The 16,057-nt window shown below is 40.4% G+C and overlaps 1 protein-coding gene across 1 annotated transcript in view; it reads left to right on the top strand.

Moving 5' to 3' along the window:
- Positions 1-15,310, top strand: part of LOC117534597 (CD81 protein-like) — a 39,467-nt gene extending 24,157 nt beyond the window's left edge. Inside the window, exons 3-8 of the mRNA XM_034198832.1 lie at positions 8,427-8,524; positions 8,911-8,985; positions 9,391-9,525; positions 10,147-10,236; positions 12,321-12,404; positions 12,694-15,310. Coding sequence (XP_034054723.1) covers positions 8,427-8,524; positions 8,911-8,985; positions 9,391-9,525; positions 10,147-10,236; positions 12,321-12,404; positions 12,694-12,756 — 545 coding nt within the window. The 3' untranslated portion in view covers positions 12,757-15,310. The remainder of the gene's footprint in view (positions 1-8,426; positions 8,525-8,910; positions 8,986-9,390; positions 9,526-10,146; positions 10,237-12,320; positions 12,405-12,693) is intronic.
- Positions 15,311-16,057: the final 747 nt, after the last annotated feature.

Below are 16,057 nucleotides of genomic sequence, written 5' to 3'. Positions count from 1 at the left end.
CATAACCAATAACATCCCATTTCCAATATGAAAAAACACTGACACTTGTTTATTTATTTATTTTTGGTTCATTTATAGTTGTGAGTGTGTCTGTGCTCCTGAACCAGCCTCTCCTGTCTCCATTCTCTCCTCCCTGCTCCTCTTTGAGGCAGCAGCAAAGACTAGTTTTAGCTCTCAACAAAGGGGAAGTACTTTTAAAAGTACTAAAGTACTAATCACTTCCCCCTCAAATGGAAATGTGTTTACATAAATGGTGACCAAACCGTTTGAGACCCACTGAGAACTTAGACTAAGTTAACTATCTAAACACTCAGAGAGTCCTTTACCTCACCTGAGCTGAGGTTATCCCGAGCTTGAATGACACACAGAGACCAATCAAGGGCTTTGATTTATGATCTGTATGACAGTGGCCATGTCGGCAGGCCACATCATGTGGACAGCCAGTCACCCTGTGTGAGGCAGACCCACATTTGCGCAGCGTTGCGTTCACAATACATACAAAAAATCCTCAGGCCAGCAGGCCACCTAACAGGCCAGGCCATCGGGAAACCCCCCGGCCCTCCCAATGGCCAGTCCGGGACTGGGTACATGAGGCGTAGAGCGAGGGATCATTGTCCACTAGTTGATTAGATCACAGATGAATAATAAAAAATAAATGGGTGGCGCTGTATATAGCCCGCCCAAGTAAAGTATATGTGTGGGAAACCCTGAACGTGTTGTTTCAGTTCCTGTTTAGTCATATAGATGCATCCGTTTACACAATTGCAAAGGAGTTGAGAAGTCCGTTCCTTCCAGATTACCTAATCATTACATTTTCTGTGGTATATTTATCGGATGTCATGAAATAGGCAGTTAGAACTAATAGATACTTATTTTGTTTTTTGTTACAAATGCTTTGATCAGAAAAGAGACCTATGACTCACAGTTTTGATTCGGAAAACAGGAACCAATACATATTTTATAAAATATGTTTTAATCTTGAATGAAGGATGATGCAAATATGGGTAAACATTTGAAAAAACGCAAGCAGTCAGAAGATCAACCTTTATGTTTTTCAAATAAATGTTTAAGAGAAAACAAAGACAAATTGTATAACTGTCTCCTGTTAACATTCCATTACAGTTAAAGGTAGGGTAGGTAAGAATGGAGAAACCAGCTCGAGTGCGCTAGAATTTGAAAGTACGCAGCGGAAAAAAATCTGCCCCTTCCTTCAGACTTCCTTCCAGAGCCCCTCCTCCAACACACACAAACGTGCACATGACCAATGATTGCACGAGATAAGTGTGTGCACAGACGGAAGGCTGACAGGCAGGTAGGCCATCCAGTTATTTTAGCCGGGCCGGCTCAGATGATTGGTCGTGCTTTTACAGCGCCACGGCTTCTACAGATGAAATGGATGTATTTATTGTCAAAGCATTTAATTTATTCATTGCTATCGGGACGTTAAAGGTGACATGTCATGCTTTTCCGGTTGTTACCCGTCCCCTTGTGTGTTATGAAGGTTTTTATGCATGTAAACGGTGTGCAGAGTCAAACCCCTCAAAGTACACCCTGTAGCGAGTAAAACTCTAAAACAGAAAATACCTCCCCAAAACGCCTCGTTGAAGATACGTCACTGTCCATTTGATTCTTCCTGGTACATCATGACGTCATGTCGTCCCCGGAACGAAATGGACCAATCCGTGGAGCCGTTACGTTACGTCCGCGGAGCCGTTACGTTACGTCCGCGGAGCCGTTACGTTAAGCCCCCGCTGATTGGTCCAAATTGACCAATCCACGGACTTCCTCACACACTCAGTGCAGGCAGCTCTGCTGATTTCTCCTCCCTGCCTGCAGGCTGATAACAGACAGTTGGGATCGCGGCGAAATTCTCTCTGCAGACCCATTCTCTCTGCAGACCCATTCTCTCTGCAGACCCATTCTCACAGCGTTTATCAACCTTTTTCTTACTCAGTATCAAGCCACACTTATTGTTTTTACTTCGGCTGTGACTTTGTGTGCGCTCAGGGTGAGTTTGGCTGTGTTTCGCTGTGTATCGCTAAACAAGGAAATCACACCTCCACGGAGCTCAGCGCGATTCACAACGTCCCGACCAATCGGAGCACACTGGGCTCACAGGGAGGGGGGGGCAAGAGCTGCAACGAGCCGTTTAGTGGAGAGAGTGAATACTGCTGAATACACATACTATACAGAGATGCTGTATGCGAAACCAATGTGAGTTTGGAAAATTGCACAGTATAAATCTATTCTAGTAGACCTCAACAATGGAATTATGATCAGTGGAAATGGCCATGACATGGGACCTTTAAGAGCATTCCATGGAATATAACAAAGTGTTTCTGAAGTGAATTATCTACCCTACCTTTAAGTGGGTAATTTAGCTTTATTAAAATATGTTAACGGTAATCATTGTTTTCAAGCGTAACTCTTATAATGCACTGTTCCAATCAATAAACGAAGCAAAACCATCAAGCTGGGCTGAACGGATAATGATATCAAACCATACACCAATACACTTTTTTTTTTTTTTTTAAAGTGACTGTGTGTAAAAGAGCTGGTTGCAAAAAGACATCCGATTTTGTAGAAGTCTATGAGAAAATGTTCAAACTTCACACTTAATGTAGTAGTACCCTCTGTGAAAGTGTTCCTAATGAGTTTATGATCTCAATATTTAGTTTTAAGTCTTTTTTTTACAACATGATGTTTATTTGATCAAATTTAGTGTAAAACAGAAAATAAAGCAGGGTATGACTTAGGGCATGGCTACCTTATGAACCCTGAACTGTGTTTCAGTTCAGTCACGAAAATGAATTAGGGGTTAAGTTTTGATTGGCTAAAATTAAGTACGGTGTTCGGTCTCACTAAGCTATCCCTTTTGTTTCAAATAATTTGTAACTACAAACCAAGAAAGGCAATTGCCAAAAACCAAGATGGTGTCGGCCAAAATGGAAAACTTGAGGCTTCAAAACAGGGGTCAACATTAGGTGACGCTATGTACTATGTTCGCTACTTATATTGTCTATGTATCTATCATTGTAAATACCTATGGTAACTGCCCATTTTGAGTTGATTTTAGAATACAAATTGAGAAATACATACAGTTCATGATTAAAGATCTACAATGTGATTATTAGGGATGTAATGATACCAAAAACTCACGGTACGATAATATCGCGATAAAAAGTCCACGGTACGATATTTATCGTGATATTGAAAAAAAATGTGAATCTTTTTTCTTTTCTTTTTTTACTTGAATTTTTAATTTTTTCTTAGATAATAAATCTGATTTGTACAGCATTTTAGTAGGATAGCAGTATTTTAAAGTGTCAACAATATAATAATCAGACCCTGCAATAGAATAAATCAAGTTTCACTTTAGTTTTTCAAGTAACTCAACTCTAACTCACTCACTCACTCATCAAGGTTATCTTTTAGGAATATGAGCATGTCCACATTTGCAGGTAGAAGCTGGGATGTTTGGGCGTTACAATATCCCCTGCTGTGGAAAAAACTATCTTGCTTGGTAATTCATTTTACTATTATCTAAACAAAATCGCGGCCTATTTTGTCAGTCTCACGACGGTATTGAGACATTTATTTACCGCGATATTCGATATATCGTTACATCCCTAGTGATTATAGGTTTTACAGTTGAAGTGCAGTCTGTACTGGTTCACTGTATTGAGTGCTTTAAAATGAAAACTACTAAATGGGTGTGGTTCGTGCGTGTTTCAGGCGAGAGCGCATTCTTCGACAGTTCCCCTGCCTAATATTTAACCCACATTTGCAAACCTTTGTAACTCTTAATGTTTTGGCGGAAAGTGGTTGATCCAAGCATAACAAAACATTTCTAGATCTTTGGCAGAGAGAGTTCTTTCGTATGATTCAAACCCCACTGCAGGCAGCATGTCGTGGTGTCCCTGAGACACTTCACCCCAAATTGCTCCTGTAGGGATTGCCCACAGTATTGAGTATGTAAGTCGCTTTGGATAAAAGCGTCTAACAAGTGACATGTCATGTGATGTAGAAAGAACAACTGAGGCAAGAGGAGCCTCAGGAAGTTACTACTTGACTGACTTTCCTGCTCAACAGAAACATGCATAGTCATTGACTTGCTAATGCATTTGCTGTCACTGTCACAGTGAGTATTCCCAGAAGAGTTAACATGAAACCAACATGACACATAGCATAGGAACTTTACACACAACCAGTGGTTTGCAGCACCACCCCACAAAAATAGAAGCAGAGTCACAGGAGAATCCCCTCTTTACAGAGAGGCAGGCTTTTTTTGGAATCTAATAGACTTGTCCAGGAAGGGATTGAAACCTGAAACGTGTCCAACTGGTCAATCTTTCAGAGTAGTGCTCCACATGTTTATCAGCTGCCTGCTGAGTAGGGGTGAGAGGCTTTCAGTATCTAATCTTCGGTTTTGATTTTATTCTTTGGGTCATTATTCAAAATCAATTCTGGTTTCAGTACAAAGGGGTTCCCTTTTTTCAGGATTTGCTCCAATAATTCAGAAGTGCACCAGAAATGGGGATATGGCAAAGTATGGCAGCGGTAGTGTGTATTCGTCATTCAAAAGAGGCAACAACCGGAAGACAGACTGCGTGATACACCGAGAGAAGAAGAACAGACTGCGTGATATAAACAAACAACAAATAGCGTTCCATTTTCACTCTACAGCGAGAAGCTCACGGGGCTTTCCCGAACCTGTGTCGAGAGCTGGAGTTAAATGAAATCTCAGATTTGCCTTTTTCATCGTTTGTTTGGGTCCCTCACTTCCGTTTCGCTTCTCATGCCCTGATTCGCTAGCTGAACAGCCAATCAGAGTGATTTATTTGACCGACAGCCTTTGGCCGACTGCCCATCGATTCGACATGTTGAATCGGTGGGTTTTCGGACGAAAAGGTGTCGGCACGGCTGAAAAGACACAACGGTGCGGGACACACCAATCTGAGTAGGGCGTGTCGACGCTCATCGTCGGCCTGACGCCCATCAACGGCCAAAATCGGCTTGGTGTGTCCGGGCCTTTAGAGAAGTGAAACAGCCATTGTTTTGGACAACGACTTCAAGATGTCAGTGAGCCAAGGCATGATATTCATTGTTCCGAAACAATAAGGCTTTGTACCAATTAGCAAAAGAACAAATCAAAAATTTGAAGCAGATTACAACTTGTTATGCTCTAATTTTTATACTTCATAAAACACAGTCATTCTGTGCAGCGTTGACAGTTTAGTCTGCAGTGATGACATGCTGTCTGTCTTACAGTGCCCTCAATGAAATTCCACCTCAAAGGTCTTTTCCACTGAAATCTGAAGATGTCCTTACATGGCTGATCGCAGTATTCACAATCATTTACCAAAATATAACAGGGGAATGGAAAAAGGCTTTCATTGTAGAATAAACAATAGTCGGATGACTTCAACTAAATGCATCTGGATGAAATATGATAGATATTATAATATTAGATCCATCACCTTAGGGAAACCCCACCTGAACTACATGTTGTTTGCGGCAGTGAGCAGATGGACAAACACAATAGGCGAATTTCAAGAACATAGATGGAAATATTTACTTAATGTTTGCGCTCATTATAAAACACAAATAGGTGTGTCTTTATAAATATATATTCATATAGCTAAACATACTAATAGAGAAAGGAATAGAGATTTAAGTCATATATGTTATCATTTATATAGCGTTAATGACTTCTTGTTATGCTGTTGAACTGTCTGACAAGCACTTTTGATGAAGCATATTGACACCTTGAGTAGCGTGAGTGTGGGAGGAATGAGTCCTTAAAGCCGGAAATGAGTTTAATCTTAATTTAAATCAATTTACCACATCCAGTTCCCTTATCATGAATTCATTGTTTTTAAAATAGGTTTTTGGTTAGATGCCTGGAATAAGGTCTGTAGTTAACACAATCTTAAGAGATGTGTCTAGAATGTTTTATTCTACGACATAAAATACATCAGTAACCCCACTGGTGATTATCTGAAGCTTCTGTCTCAAAAAAAAAGCGGTTGCTCCAGAACTTATTTTCGGCAATACTCTCAAATCCCAGTGCTTTTAGTTTTAGGCCCCCTGATGCCAACTTCCATGCGTCCTACAAAAATACATCATCACTGCACCCCTCTATGGACACTTTAAATCTCATTCCACATTTTGGTAACGTTTCTATTAAATACTTGCGAGTAGACTGTGTTTTTTATTTATTTATGTATAGCCTTGACATTTTTTCATCTCGAGTCATGTAATCCATTAGCTCCTCTTCGGACCATTCAATGCAGATGCAGAATGCCTGGTGAGAGAGCAAAATGGAAGAGGATCCATGAGAAGATTAGATCAAGACAGACAGGAAAAGACATTTAAGCAAATGGAATTATTAAGAGCATAATTTGGAACGGGGAAATGCATTAAATGGAAAGGACAGATGGGTGGTGGCAAGAGAGGGAGAGATTGAGAAGCCTAACAGCATCGTGAAGGCAGGGATGGAGGGACTGTGTCAGGCTAAAGAGCCACAATATAGGAGATGGAGAGAGCACTTGGTCAGTCTCCAAGATATCGATTTACAAATTAGCCTTAGTGTGTGCGTGAGTGTCTCTGTGGCCAGAGGAGAGGTGGGGGATGGGGCATGTGAAGTACGGGACCAGTTAGTGGTCCACAATCGAATTAAGGCCCCGTCCACACGGAGACGAAAACAAACGGAGGTCGATATAAAAAAAGTCTTCCGTCCACACGGAATCGGCACAAGAAACGTGTCCGTCCACACGAGACCGCTCGACCCGCTGGAGACGCTGTAGTACATATGCCGGGCCTGTAAGTGGCGCTGTACTTCCGCCACAAAATACACCAAAAGCAGCGAATAAGACCCTCTCTGTGTTTGGCAACCATGCCAAAGCTGCACTCCCAGCCTCACTGCAGAACAATAAGCACTGTATGCCACAGCGCTCACTGGCATCAATATCAATACACTGAAATATAATTTAGTGGGATACAATCAAGGCGGGATTGTGTTATTCATGGGGCCCCACAGAGCTCAATATGAATTAAATTAAATTAAATGATCATATGCAAAAAGTGTAATTTATATAAATGTTGAAATAATGATTTACTCAGCTAGTTATTATGTAATACATTTCATAATTCTTTATAACAATTTTAGTTATAAAGGTAATGTTTTTGGTTTGGTTTGCTATTCTGGCAGCATGATTTTTAGTCAATAGAGGGCGGTGCAAGGGGGTTTGTTAAAATAAGTATGATTGTATAGAAGTCTATGAGAAAATCACCTTTTTTTCAGTTGTTTTAATACCTGAGTAAACATTTCCTGACGGGTTTCTGTTCTCAATTGCTAGTTTCAAATATTTTTCAATATAGTCTGCTGGTCATTTTGTAAACAGTATATTTTAGGGCGTGGCTACCTTGTAACTTTGCTTTATTCAGCACATAAACAACACAGATTAGCAGTCGGCTTCTCAAATGTGTCAGCACTTCCAAAAGCACACAGTTCAAACCAGATGCAATCGCTACTGTAATAAATGACCTCACTCAAAATGAGTCCCTGAATGTAGGTTTTTGTTGCAGTAAATTGGAAACTTCACTCCTGTATGGAAACACACATTAAGTCATCTGAAACAAAGGATAGTGTTGAGCAATCATTTATATTAATAGGACTGAAACCAAGAACCAAAACACATCAGCTAGACGGGGGGCAGCCCTTGTTTTATGTCCGGAATGAAAAATAATGTTGAGCATTGTGGAGCAGGCGAGAAACAAGAAACAACTCCCTGTGAAAATGACTCGCTTTATTCTACTGGCATAGAAACAAGAGTGCGCCTTCTGCTGTCCATCAGGCGTCATTGCAGGCTGGCAGGAATTCACAGGAGGTGGTCAAAGCCACAGTGAAGCCTTCCTCTTTTTACATTCTTGTAATAGCTCTTTGCAATCACTTGTTTTTCTCTAAGAGGCAGAACGAGTGTCAAGTATAATGGTATCCCTGCAGTCATCCTGCCTGCACACTTTTTTAAATGATCAACATTGAAATCACGCTTAAACTGAGCAATATAAAAAATCGAATGAATTCATCCTGATTAACACAAACAGATTTATGTCTGCAGGCCTAGCAACCTACATTGATAAAAAAAAATCCTATAAAGATTGATAAACAAAAGAAAACAATTATTAAAAAATGAGATTAAAAAAACAATCTCAAACAATTCTCACAAAATGGAAAACATAAAGAATTATTTAATTAAATCTCATATTAAATGAGATTTTAAAAAGTAAAATCTTTTTTAACCTTATTGTCTTTTAACCATCCTATGTTTGTTTTTTTAAATGAAGTGTAATATATATAAGTATACCTGTTAATGTATGGTTGTTGCCATGGATATGAATCATTCCTCTCTGTGTCTGTCCAGGTGTCCACATCCTGATTGCAGTGGGCGCAGTGATGATGGTGGTCGGCTTCCTCGGTTGCTATGGCGCCATCCAGGAGTCCCAGTGTCTGCTGGGAACGGTGAGTCACATATGTAGGTTTTAATTAGTTGTAATTAGAGGCCCAAAAATAACCAAAACCAACTTCAAGCTGTGAAGATACTTTTCACACATTATTTCATGTTTTTTTATTCTCATTTTCTATTGATACAAATGTTTTTTTCACAATAATCAAATAGTGCAATCCTGAAATTGTGAGTTTAATTTTTGAAGGAACATGCACGAGTACACACGTACGCACGTGTGCATTCACAATACTCACACTGCTCCACTGATTATCTGGGGTCATTTACATGGATGTAAAGAACACTGGATTTGAAATACATGAAATCATATTGTCTATTTAAAAAGTCAAAACCTTTGTTATCTGACTTGTTGAAGGAGTAATGAGATGATTCTGTCCTGCAGTTCTTCGCCTGCCTCATCATCCTGTTCGCCTGCGAGGTTGCAGCTGGAATCTGGGGCTTCATGAACAAAGACACTGTAAGACGGGAGGTTCAAATATGCATGCTACATTGAGGCTCAAATACAGTTCAATTGCAGGTGTATAATGAAAGAGTTAAATATTATGAAACAAATTACTAAGTTATTCTGGTTTATTAGTATTGCAAATGTCCACTCTGTAGGACGAATAAAGATGTTCTGATTTAGGCCTGAATTGCCAGGTAGAAAAACATCGTAAAACTAATAATATCACAAAAACGGTGAAATGATTCTTAAAACATGTTCTATGTAGCACGGCATAGATCCTACTGTGTGTCCTTTAGTGTCTATTAATCCTTCAAACGAATTAGCGACTTTCCTGAAATCAGCTCAAAATGAATTGACTGAATTCAGGGAACACACATGGTTTAAAGTTCCAGGCTGACCTCTTTGTTTCTGTCTTAGGTTGCCACGGAGATGATCAGCTTCTACGACTCTGCGTATGACAAGGCCATATCCTTCCCAGGGTTACCAGGAACAGAGAAGGACAACAAGGAGAAGGACGCCGTCACCGCTGTGCTCCGGGTCTTCCACGAGACTGTAAGAACAAAACAAAAGGACTCGAAGATAACTCATTCATTTTGAAACACAGGATGTACTTTGACAAAAGACGTCTTCATTTCATTTTAGGCTTTACAATCAGGGCTTTGGCATAGTATGCATTTCAATGGGACCTCTTAGTTTACCTATTACTAAAACACACTTCTCCTGCGCAGTGATTCAGTAGGTAGGTTTAGTTTCTGTAGAAAGAAAATATATGCTGAAATAATTTGAAATACTTTTCTACGTCCTATATCTCCCACACACACCAGAACAATCTAGATTTACAAATAGAACTACTTCAAAAATAAATAAGAATTGACTATTTTGGGGTGAACTGTGCCTTTTTTTGAGTTCCTAAGCGGGGGAAGCTGATTTGTGTAACTATTCTTTTTCTAAATTGTTATTTCAAATGTTTTCTTTTGTAAGGATATAATGAAGTCTAGATAATGTAGAAATATAGATTTCTGATACGTAAATTAAGATGTTTGGCTGCACTTTCTCTCGCCGTGTTTTAAGTTGGACCAGATCATAAAAGGAAACTAAATGCAGGTTAATAATAGGAAATCTGAGGAGAAGTGTAAAGAATAGAACCATAATGAGTGTGTCTCTGTGTTTCAGCTGAACTGCTGTGGTAAAAGCCAGACGTCGTCTTTCCTCACAGAAACCCTGGGCCTGACTAACCTCTGCTCCGCCAATGGAACCCCAATTGTAAGTGCCTCCGCCCCTGCCTGCACACTGTCTAAGGCCCCTTTCTGTTGTGTTCACATTGTAGCTGGCATTTCAAGTAGGCTTGATTTCAGATCAAATATTCAAAAGGTTACACCCACCAAGTCAACATCTAGCATTATTCAGAAGGTTTGTGCAATACCACTTCATCACAGAATAATGTGTCTTGACCTTAAATTAAGATTTTCTCTGAAATATTTGAATATCAAACATTTGGAATGCTTAAAGAGGCCCTCTTATGCTTTGTTTGGGATTTCCCTACCCTGTAGTGGTTTGTGTGCATGTCAATGGTCTGCAAAGGCTCAAATCCCTGTGTTCCCTTCAGAGGGAGTTTCTCTCCCACAACAATCTAAAGGCGCTCATGATTCAAATAAAGGCTATTTGTGGATCAAACTGGGTAGTTGATTTAAAATATGCTAATTTACAGATATCTCTTTCTCAATGTAAATCAATGACACCAAGGCTGCGTCTCAGGTCGGTTAAATGGATTCCTTGCTTCCCTCACTTGCGTCGTTTCCCTGCGTTTAGTCCCTCCCACCAGGGAAGCATGGAGGGACGCAAGGAAACCACGAGAAGCAGGGACATGAGCTTTAAGAGCAATGGGACGTCCTTTCCTCCAGAGCGTCACGTGAAGCGACGTCCGTTTGTGATGACGCTGCACAGCTGATCGTCTGACAGCAGCCAGATCAGTGCATGCGCTGCATCGTCCAATCAGTGAGCGATACACAGTAAGGAGGCGGGGCGAGTGTCTGAGGGTTTCACCGCAGGATGGTCTGGTAGTTCCTCGATTATCGCTCCTCCGTTATCACTCCTCGCTCCTCGATCCTCGGTCCTCCGGCACAAATAAGGCCACTGGGACGCTACTCAAGATGGCGCAGACAAATCAACTTCCGGTGAGACCGAGACCGAGGAGCGAGGAAATGAAAAATAAGAGAAGTGAAACGCAGCCAAAGTATTTTTGGTCCCAATCACATCACTTGACCGACACAGAAGTTGTAGTTCCCCTGTTTGGCTATATCTGTATTCACACTGTGTGCTGCACCCCGGGTTAACCTGATTTCTTGGCAGCACATGCACATTACTGGGATGACCAAAGTCTGAGCCAAGCCTCCCAGGATGTTGTGTGTTGTGTGTTCCGTTTTCTGGAACTGGGGTTTTCCGGACTATTTAGCCAATAACCTTTTAAAGGAGCAGGGAATTTATTTTGGTGCATTTTCTTTAATAAAGTCAAATTGCTGAAACAATAATAGTCTGATGATAGGGCTGAAGTCACAGACATCCGTGCTTTAAAGTGGCCACGCACTGTCAAAGCATGGATTTGCCTGGATTTCCCCTTCGGAATAAAAAAAAGAACAAATGAACCAAAACATTTCAAACCAAAAAGCAGAATCTGTAATCCTGCAAGTAATAGACCATTTTTAGAAATGTAACCTTTATATGATTATATATTTTTGTATCTTACTATGAGGGAATACAGGTACTTTTTTCTGTATTCTGATTACGTAATTCTGCTACATGTAATCCGTTTCTCCCCAAGCCTGCACACAGCACATGTGTACATCTGTTTGGCAGACGATCTGATGTCTGAGGCAGTTGGTGTTTCTCTAGGAGTCTCCATACTGTGTCGCTCTGCTGCCCTCTAATGTCTCCCTGTGCTCACACACTTTGCTGCCTTCATGTAAAGCACATTGTGACAGTTCAAGACAATAGAATTAACGACAGTAGTCAGTAATGAAAAGCCTGCCTCGGTTTCAAAAGTGATCAGGAATTACAAGTTGGAAATGTGGCTCAGTTGTCATTTTACACTCTGTAATGTCCGGTGTGTGATTGGACCGATTGGTAGCAACAGTTACTGAAGGGGCGTGGCTTAGTGAACGCTCTATTGCCCATGTGAACAACTTCCGTATGACCTCATCCTATCATGAGCCAGACGCTGAATAAAGCCCTGAACTGATCACTGTCAAGTGCGGAGCTGAGGAGTACTATTTAAATACTCAGCCACAGTCGTTTGTTCTACTTGCAGGTATGATCAGATCTTAATGACATGTTGATGGTTTCCTCTGCAGGGTTGCCACCAGAGGATCGATGAGCTGTTCACAGTTAAGATCGGCATGATCGGCATCGCCGCTCTGGCGGTCGCAGTTATTATGGTGAGACCAGAAAGCTGCACATCGCACCTCAAAACGTTATATAACATATTGTATTGATGCCTGAATGTATCTAAAAGAAGACAGAAGACATTGTCATACTTTCAAGTTTAGATTCACAAGATTATCTCATTCGAGGACACAGACACCAATTTGGATAAGCACCCTTCTCAATGAACATTATGTTAAAATAAAAGGCCTGTATTAACAATAATATTTCAAATATTGAATATATTAGCATATTTCAAACATTCAATGTAACCACTGCTTGTGTTTGTGCTGGTCCTCCCAGATCTTCGAGATGATCTTCAGCATGGTGTTGTGCTGCGGGATCCGCAACAGCCCGGTGTATTAAAGCGAGGGGCCGACAGCCCGCTGGAGGAGGGAGGACCCCCGCGTTTCCGTCTCGCTCTTTCCCTTTTTTCTCTTATAAGCAGGAAACGTCACGTATTATATTGCTTGCTGGATTTAGTCCGCTCTTTGAGAAGACAGCGTAACACATTGAGCATTTGAATGACACTGTCCATTCTTTTGTTGTCGGTCACACATGCTGGTTTGCATATTGACCCGTGCTACCCTAACCTGATATGTAGATATCACACCAGTCCTGGTGCATTAATACTTTAGTGATGCATTAGTTGTTTACTGCTTCCTCGCGTATGAACATGCTCTTATATTCTTGGTTTTATGGATGTTTTTTCACTGTTTTATGTATAAACTGTATATAAATATATATATTAACAGTGCTTTATGACTGCCTCAGCATGGAAATTGTATTACAGCAGATCCTTCTCCTGTATTCTTCCTGCACTCTGCTTGTTTGTCTCGCTCTAGACTGAACCAGATGATGGTGTGTGCAGAAACTGACTAAAGAAGGAATTCTCAGTTAACCTTGTAAGCTGGAACCAAAGTCAAAGTGACCCGATGTCTGTCATGTTGGACCTGTGGAGTGTTTTGTCTTTGGCTGTCTGTCGCTCATCATGTGTCCAAACTGTCTGAGTGCTAAGTTGTATAAAACATTTATGGAAGGGTAATACAATTGTATCAAATGAAATCAAGTAATGTACGTTCAAACCACACTTTGGCTTGTTTGGCCGGCCCGGCTTATAAATCCTCACCGGCATCTCAAATGTAGTGAAAAGGTTTCATATGAATATCATAAGTCTGCATATCGTTTGTATAATATGCTTAGCAGGCAGGAACATGTCACCACCAGGCTTTTGCTGCTCTGAGAAATCATTAGTTCACCACTTGCATTTGTTTGATGCAAGTGGATACAATTATTATAAATGATACATTTAAAAGGTTTTATACAACTATGCACTTATTTGTGAAGGCAACGTGCTTAATGTAATAATCATCTCTCCCAAATCAGAGGAATTACATTGAAATATGACCCATCACATTTCAACTCAAATCAAGTTGGTGGAAATATCTGGTTGAGTCTGGTCTCGTGCGACCTGCTGTGTCATAGTACTATCTCTCCAGCTACTACCCTTATCATCACCATCAATCAAACTGTGATTCCCATTCCTGCCAGCAAAAAAATAAAATAAAAGTCAACCAGCCGAGACTCCGGGTATTTAACCTGAAAAGATGAATAGTTCCAGCTTCACTCTGTTACTTTGTTATTAATCCCTTACCAAGAAGTATTCAACTATCATGTTGTAACGTCAGTCTAACAAAGTGATTTCACGGCTGTTGGATTGGCTGTTTGCTGTTTACAGTGGTAATATGTGTACTATAGGGCAGCTCGGTGACATTGAAGGCATAGTTTGGATGTTTTTAGTGTTGTATGAGAAGTCAGTGGAGGGTGTTTGGCAGACGCCCAGTTTGAATAGAAAAAAGTTACAGTACAGAAGCTAAGCTATCTACTACTGTGGAGCTGCAAAACATTTGTTATCTTCTTAAAAGAAAGGCCTACCTATTCAAATCAATATAAGTTTGGCTATATTTATCTTGACCTTGCCTGCAGATGGCCCATTCCAACAGGAAACACCAGACTCCACTGACAAAAACGGTTATTTTGGCCTTCAGAACATGGGGGTTTCTTAATTCAGTAGTTTCTGTTATTGTGTGACTTTGGTACGTTTATTACACCAAAGTCACACAATAACACTAACTAACTGATACAGTTATATAGATGCAGTTTTTGTCAATGGAGTCTGGTGGCTGAATACAGCGTACAGTTAAATTGATATTGACTTTTTCAGTGGGGCCTCCATTTTAGAGCTTCTCAAAACATGGGGGGTGCCAACCACCATCCACTGGAAGTAGGATAAGAACCTCATATCATGATCAGCCAATCACATGCTGTTTATTGGATACTGTTCTGTCCTGAGGTCTGTTCTCACTAGCTCCTGCTGCCGCTGACACTAACACACACCTGTACACATCCATCACACACTCACATTAACTGAGTCATCTTGTGTAACCTTCCATATTATCACAGCTTTCCTCAACCAAGTAAAACCTTGTTAACATCTCATACTCAAACCAAGAAACAGTAAAGTGTCTTGTAATATTTACAGCTCTGACGTATTAATGAAATCATGAAGGCTGTAGAAAGACAATGTATGCCTTTTCTTCTTCTTCTTCTTGTATTGTGATATCAGTGTTTGGTACGTTGTCAAAGGAGTCTGCGCAGAGAGGGGGAGATTCTGTGCCAGTGGTGAATAGTGACCTTCAATAGTTTGTCCCCAGAAATCATTGGAAAACATGACAACAGCCACCAGTCCAGTATTCTCAAGACTTCTGTGTTTGTCAGGACCTGCTGTCCATGTTGCTGCCTTTTTAAAAACAGGAAGTGACTCTCAGGATCCTCTGCCACTGAAATCTCAACCCCTCTCTCTTGTAGACTTTGGTTTGCCCAAATATAAAGGGATTAAATGTATTTTACAAATAAACAATCAGGTTGTCTTGTCTTTTTGGGGGGGAATTCCTCCTATACAAAATGGGAACTACCACAACAATTACAGGGATGGAAACAAATATGATTATTATGATGTATTTATTTCAACAAGGACCATGCATACAAATACATTAATCTCAGAGAAGAGATGAATGATGCCAGATTTCCATCTGCAGTCTGAACCTAAAGGATATCTGACCTTTTTCTAACTGAACACTTTGAGTCAACTTGATATCCCCAATAGATTTCAGCTGAATGACTCACTCAGAGTTGATTGCAGGTTATTCAGATCACCTACTTGAGAGCAGCTTGGTGCATATCTCATCAGCCAATCAGAGTGAGACAAGCCCTTTTTTTAGGTTTTAAAATTATTGGAAGACAACACACACCACATGTTTCCTCCACTTATTCAACACTTCAAGATGGATTGTTTTACTTGTATTACTGACGATGTGTTTGAGCATTCACATGAAAGAAAAACAGTTTCCACTAGGTGAACTGCATCAGGGCAGGTTTCAGTGTGAGACTGCTTACCAGCCTCATGCCTGTAGGCTTTATTATGTTATTGGTTGATGTGTTTTTTGTTCAAGATTTTTTTTTTTATTATTATTTTATTTAGGAAGCCTTTTTTTTTTTTTTTCACTGTGAAGGCACCCGTGGGGTTTTTATTTGAGCTAGGAAATGTTTCTCAGGCTTCTTCCTGATCAGCTGAAATGTGGGGCTAAGTTACTCGCTACCTTACTTT

The sequence above is a fragment of the Gymnodraco acuticeps genome, unplaced genomic scaffold (genome assembly GCF_902827175.1).
Source record: "Gymnodraco acuticeps unplaced genomic scaffold, fGymAcu1.1, whole genome shotgun sequence".
Taxonomy (NCBI): Eukaryota; Metazoa; Chordata; class Actinopteri; order Perciformes; family Bathydraconidae; genus Gymnodraco; species Gymnodraco acuticeps.
The sequence above is the reverse complement of the archived record's forward strand: the minus strand, read 5'-3'. Positions and strand labels throughout refer to the sequence as shown.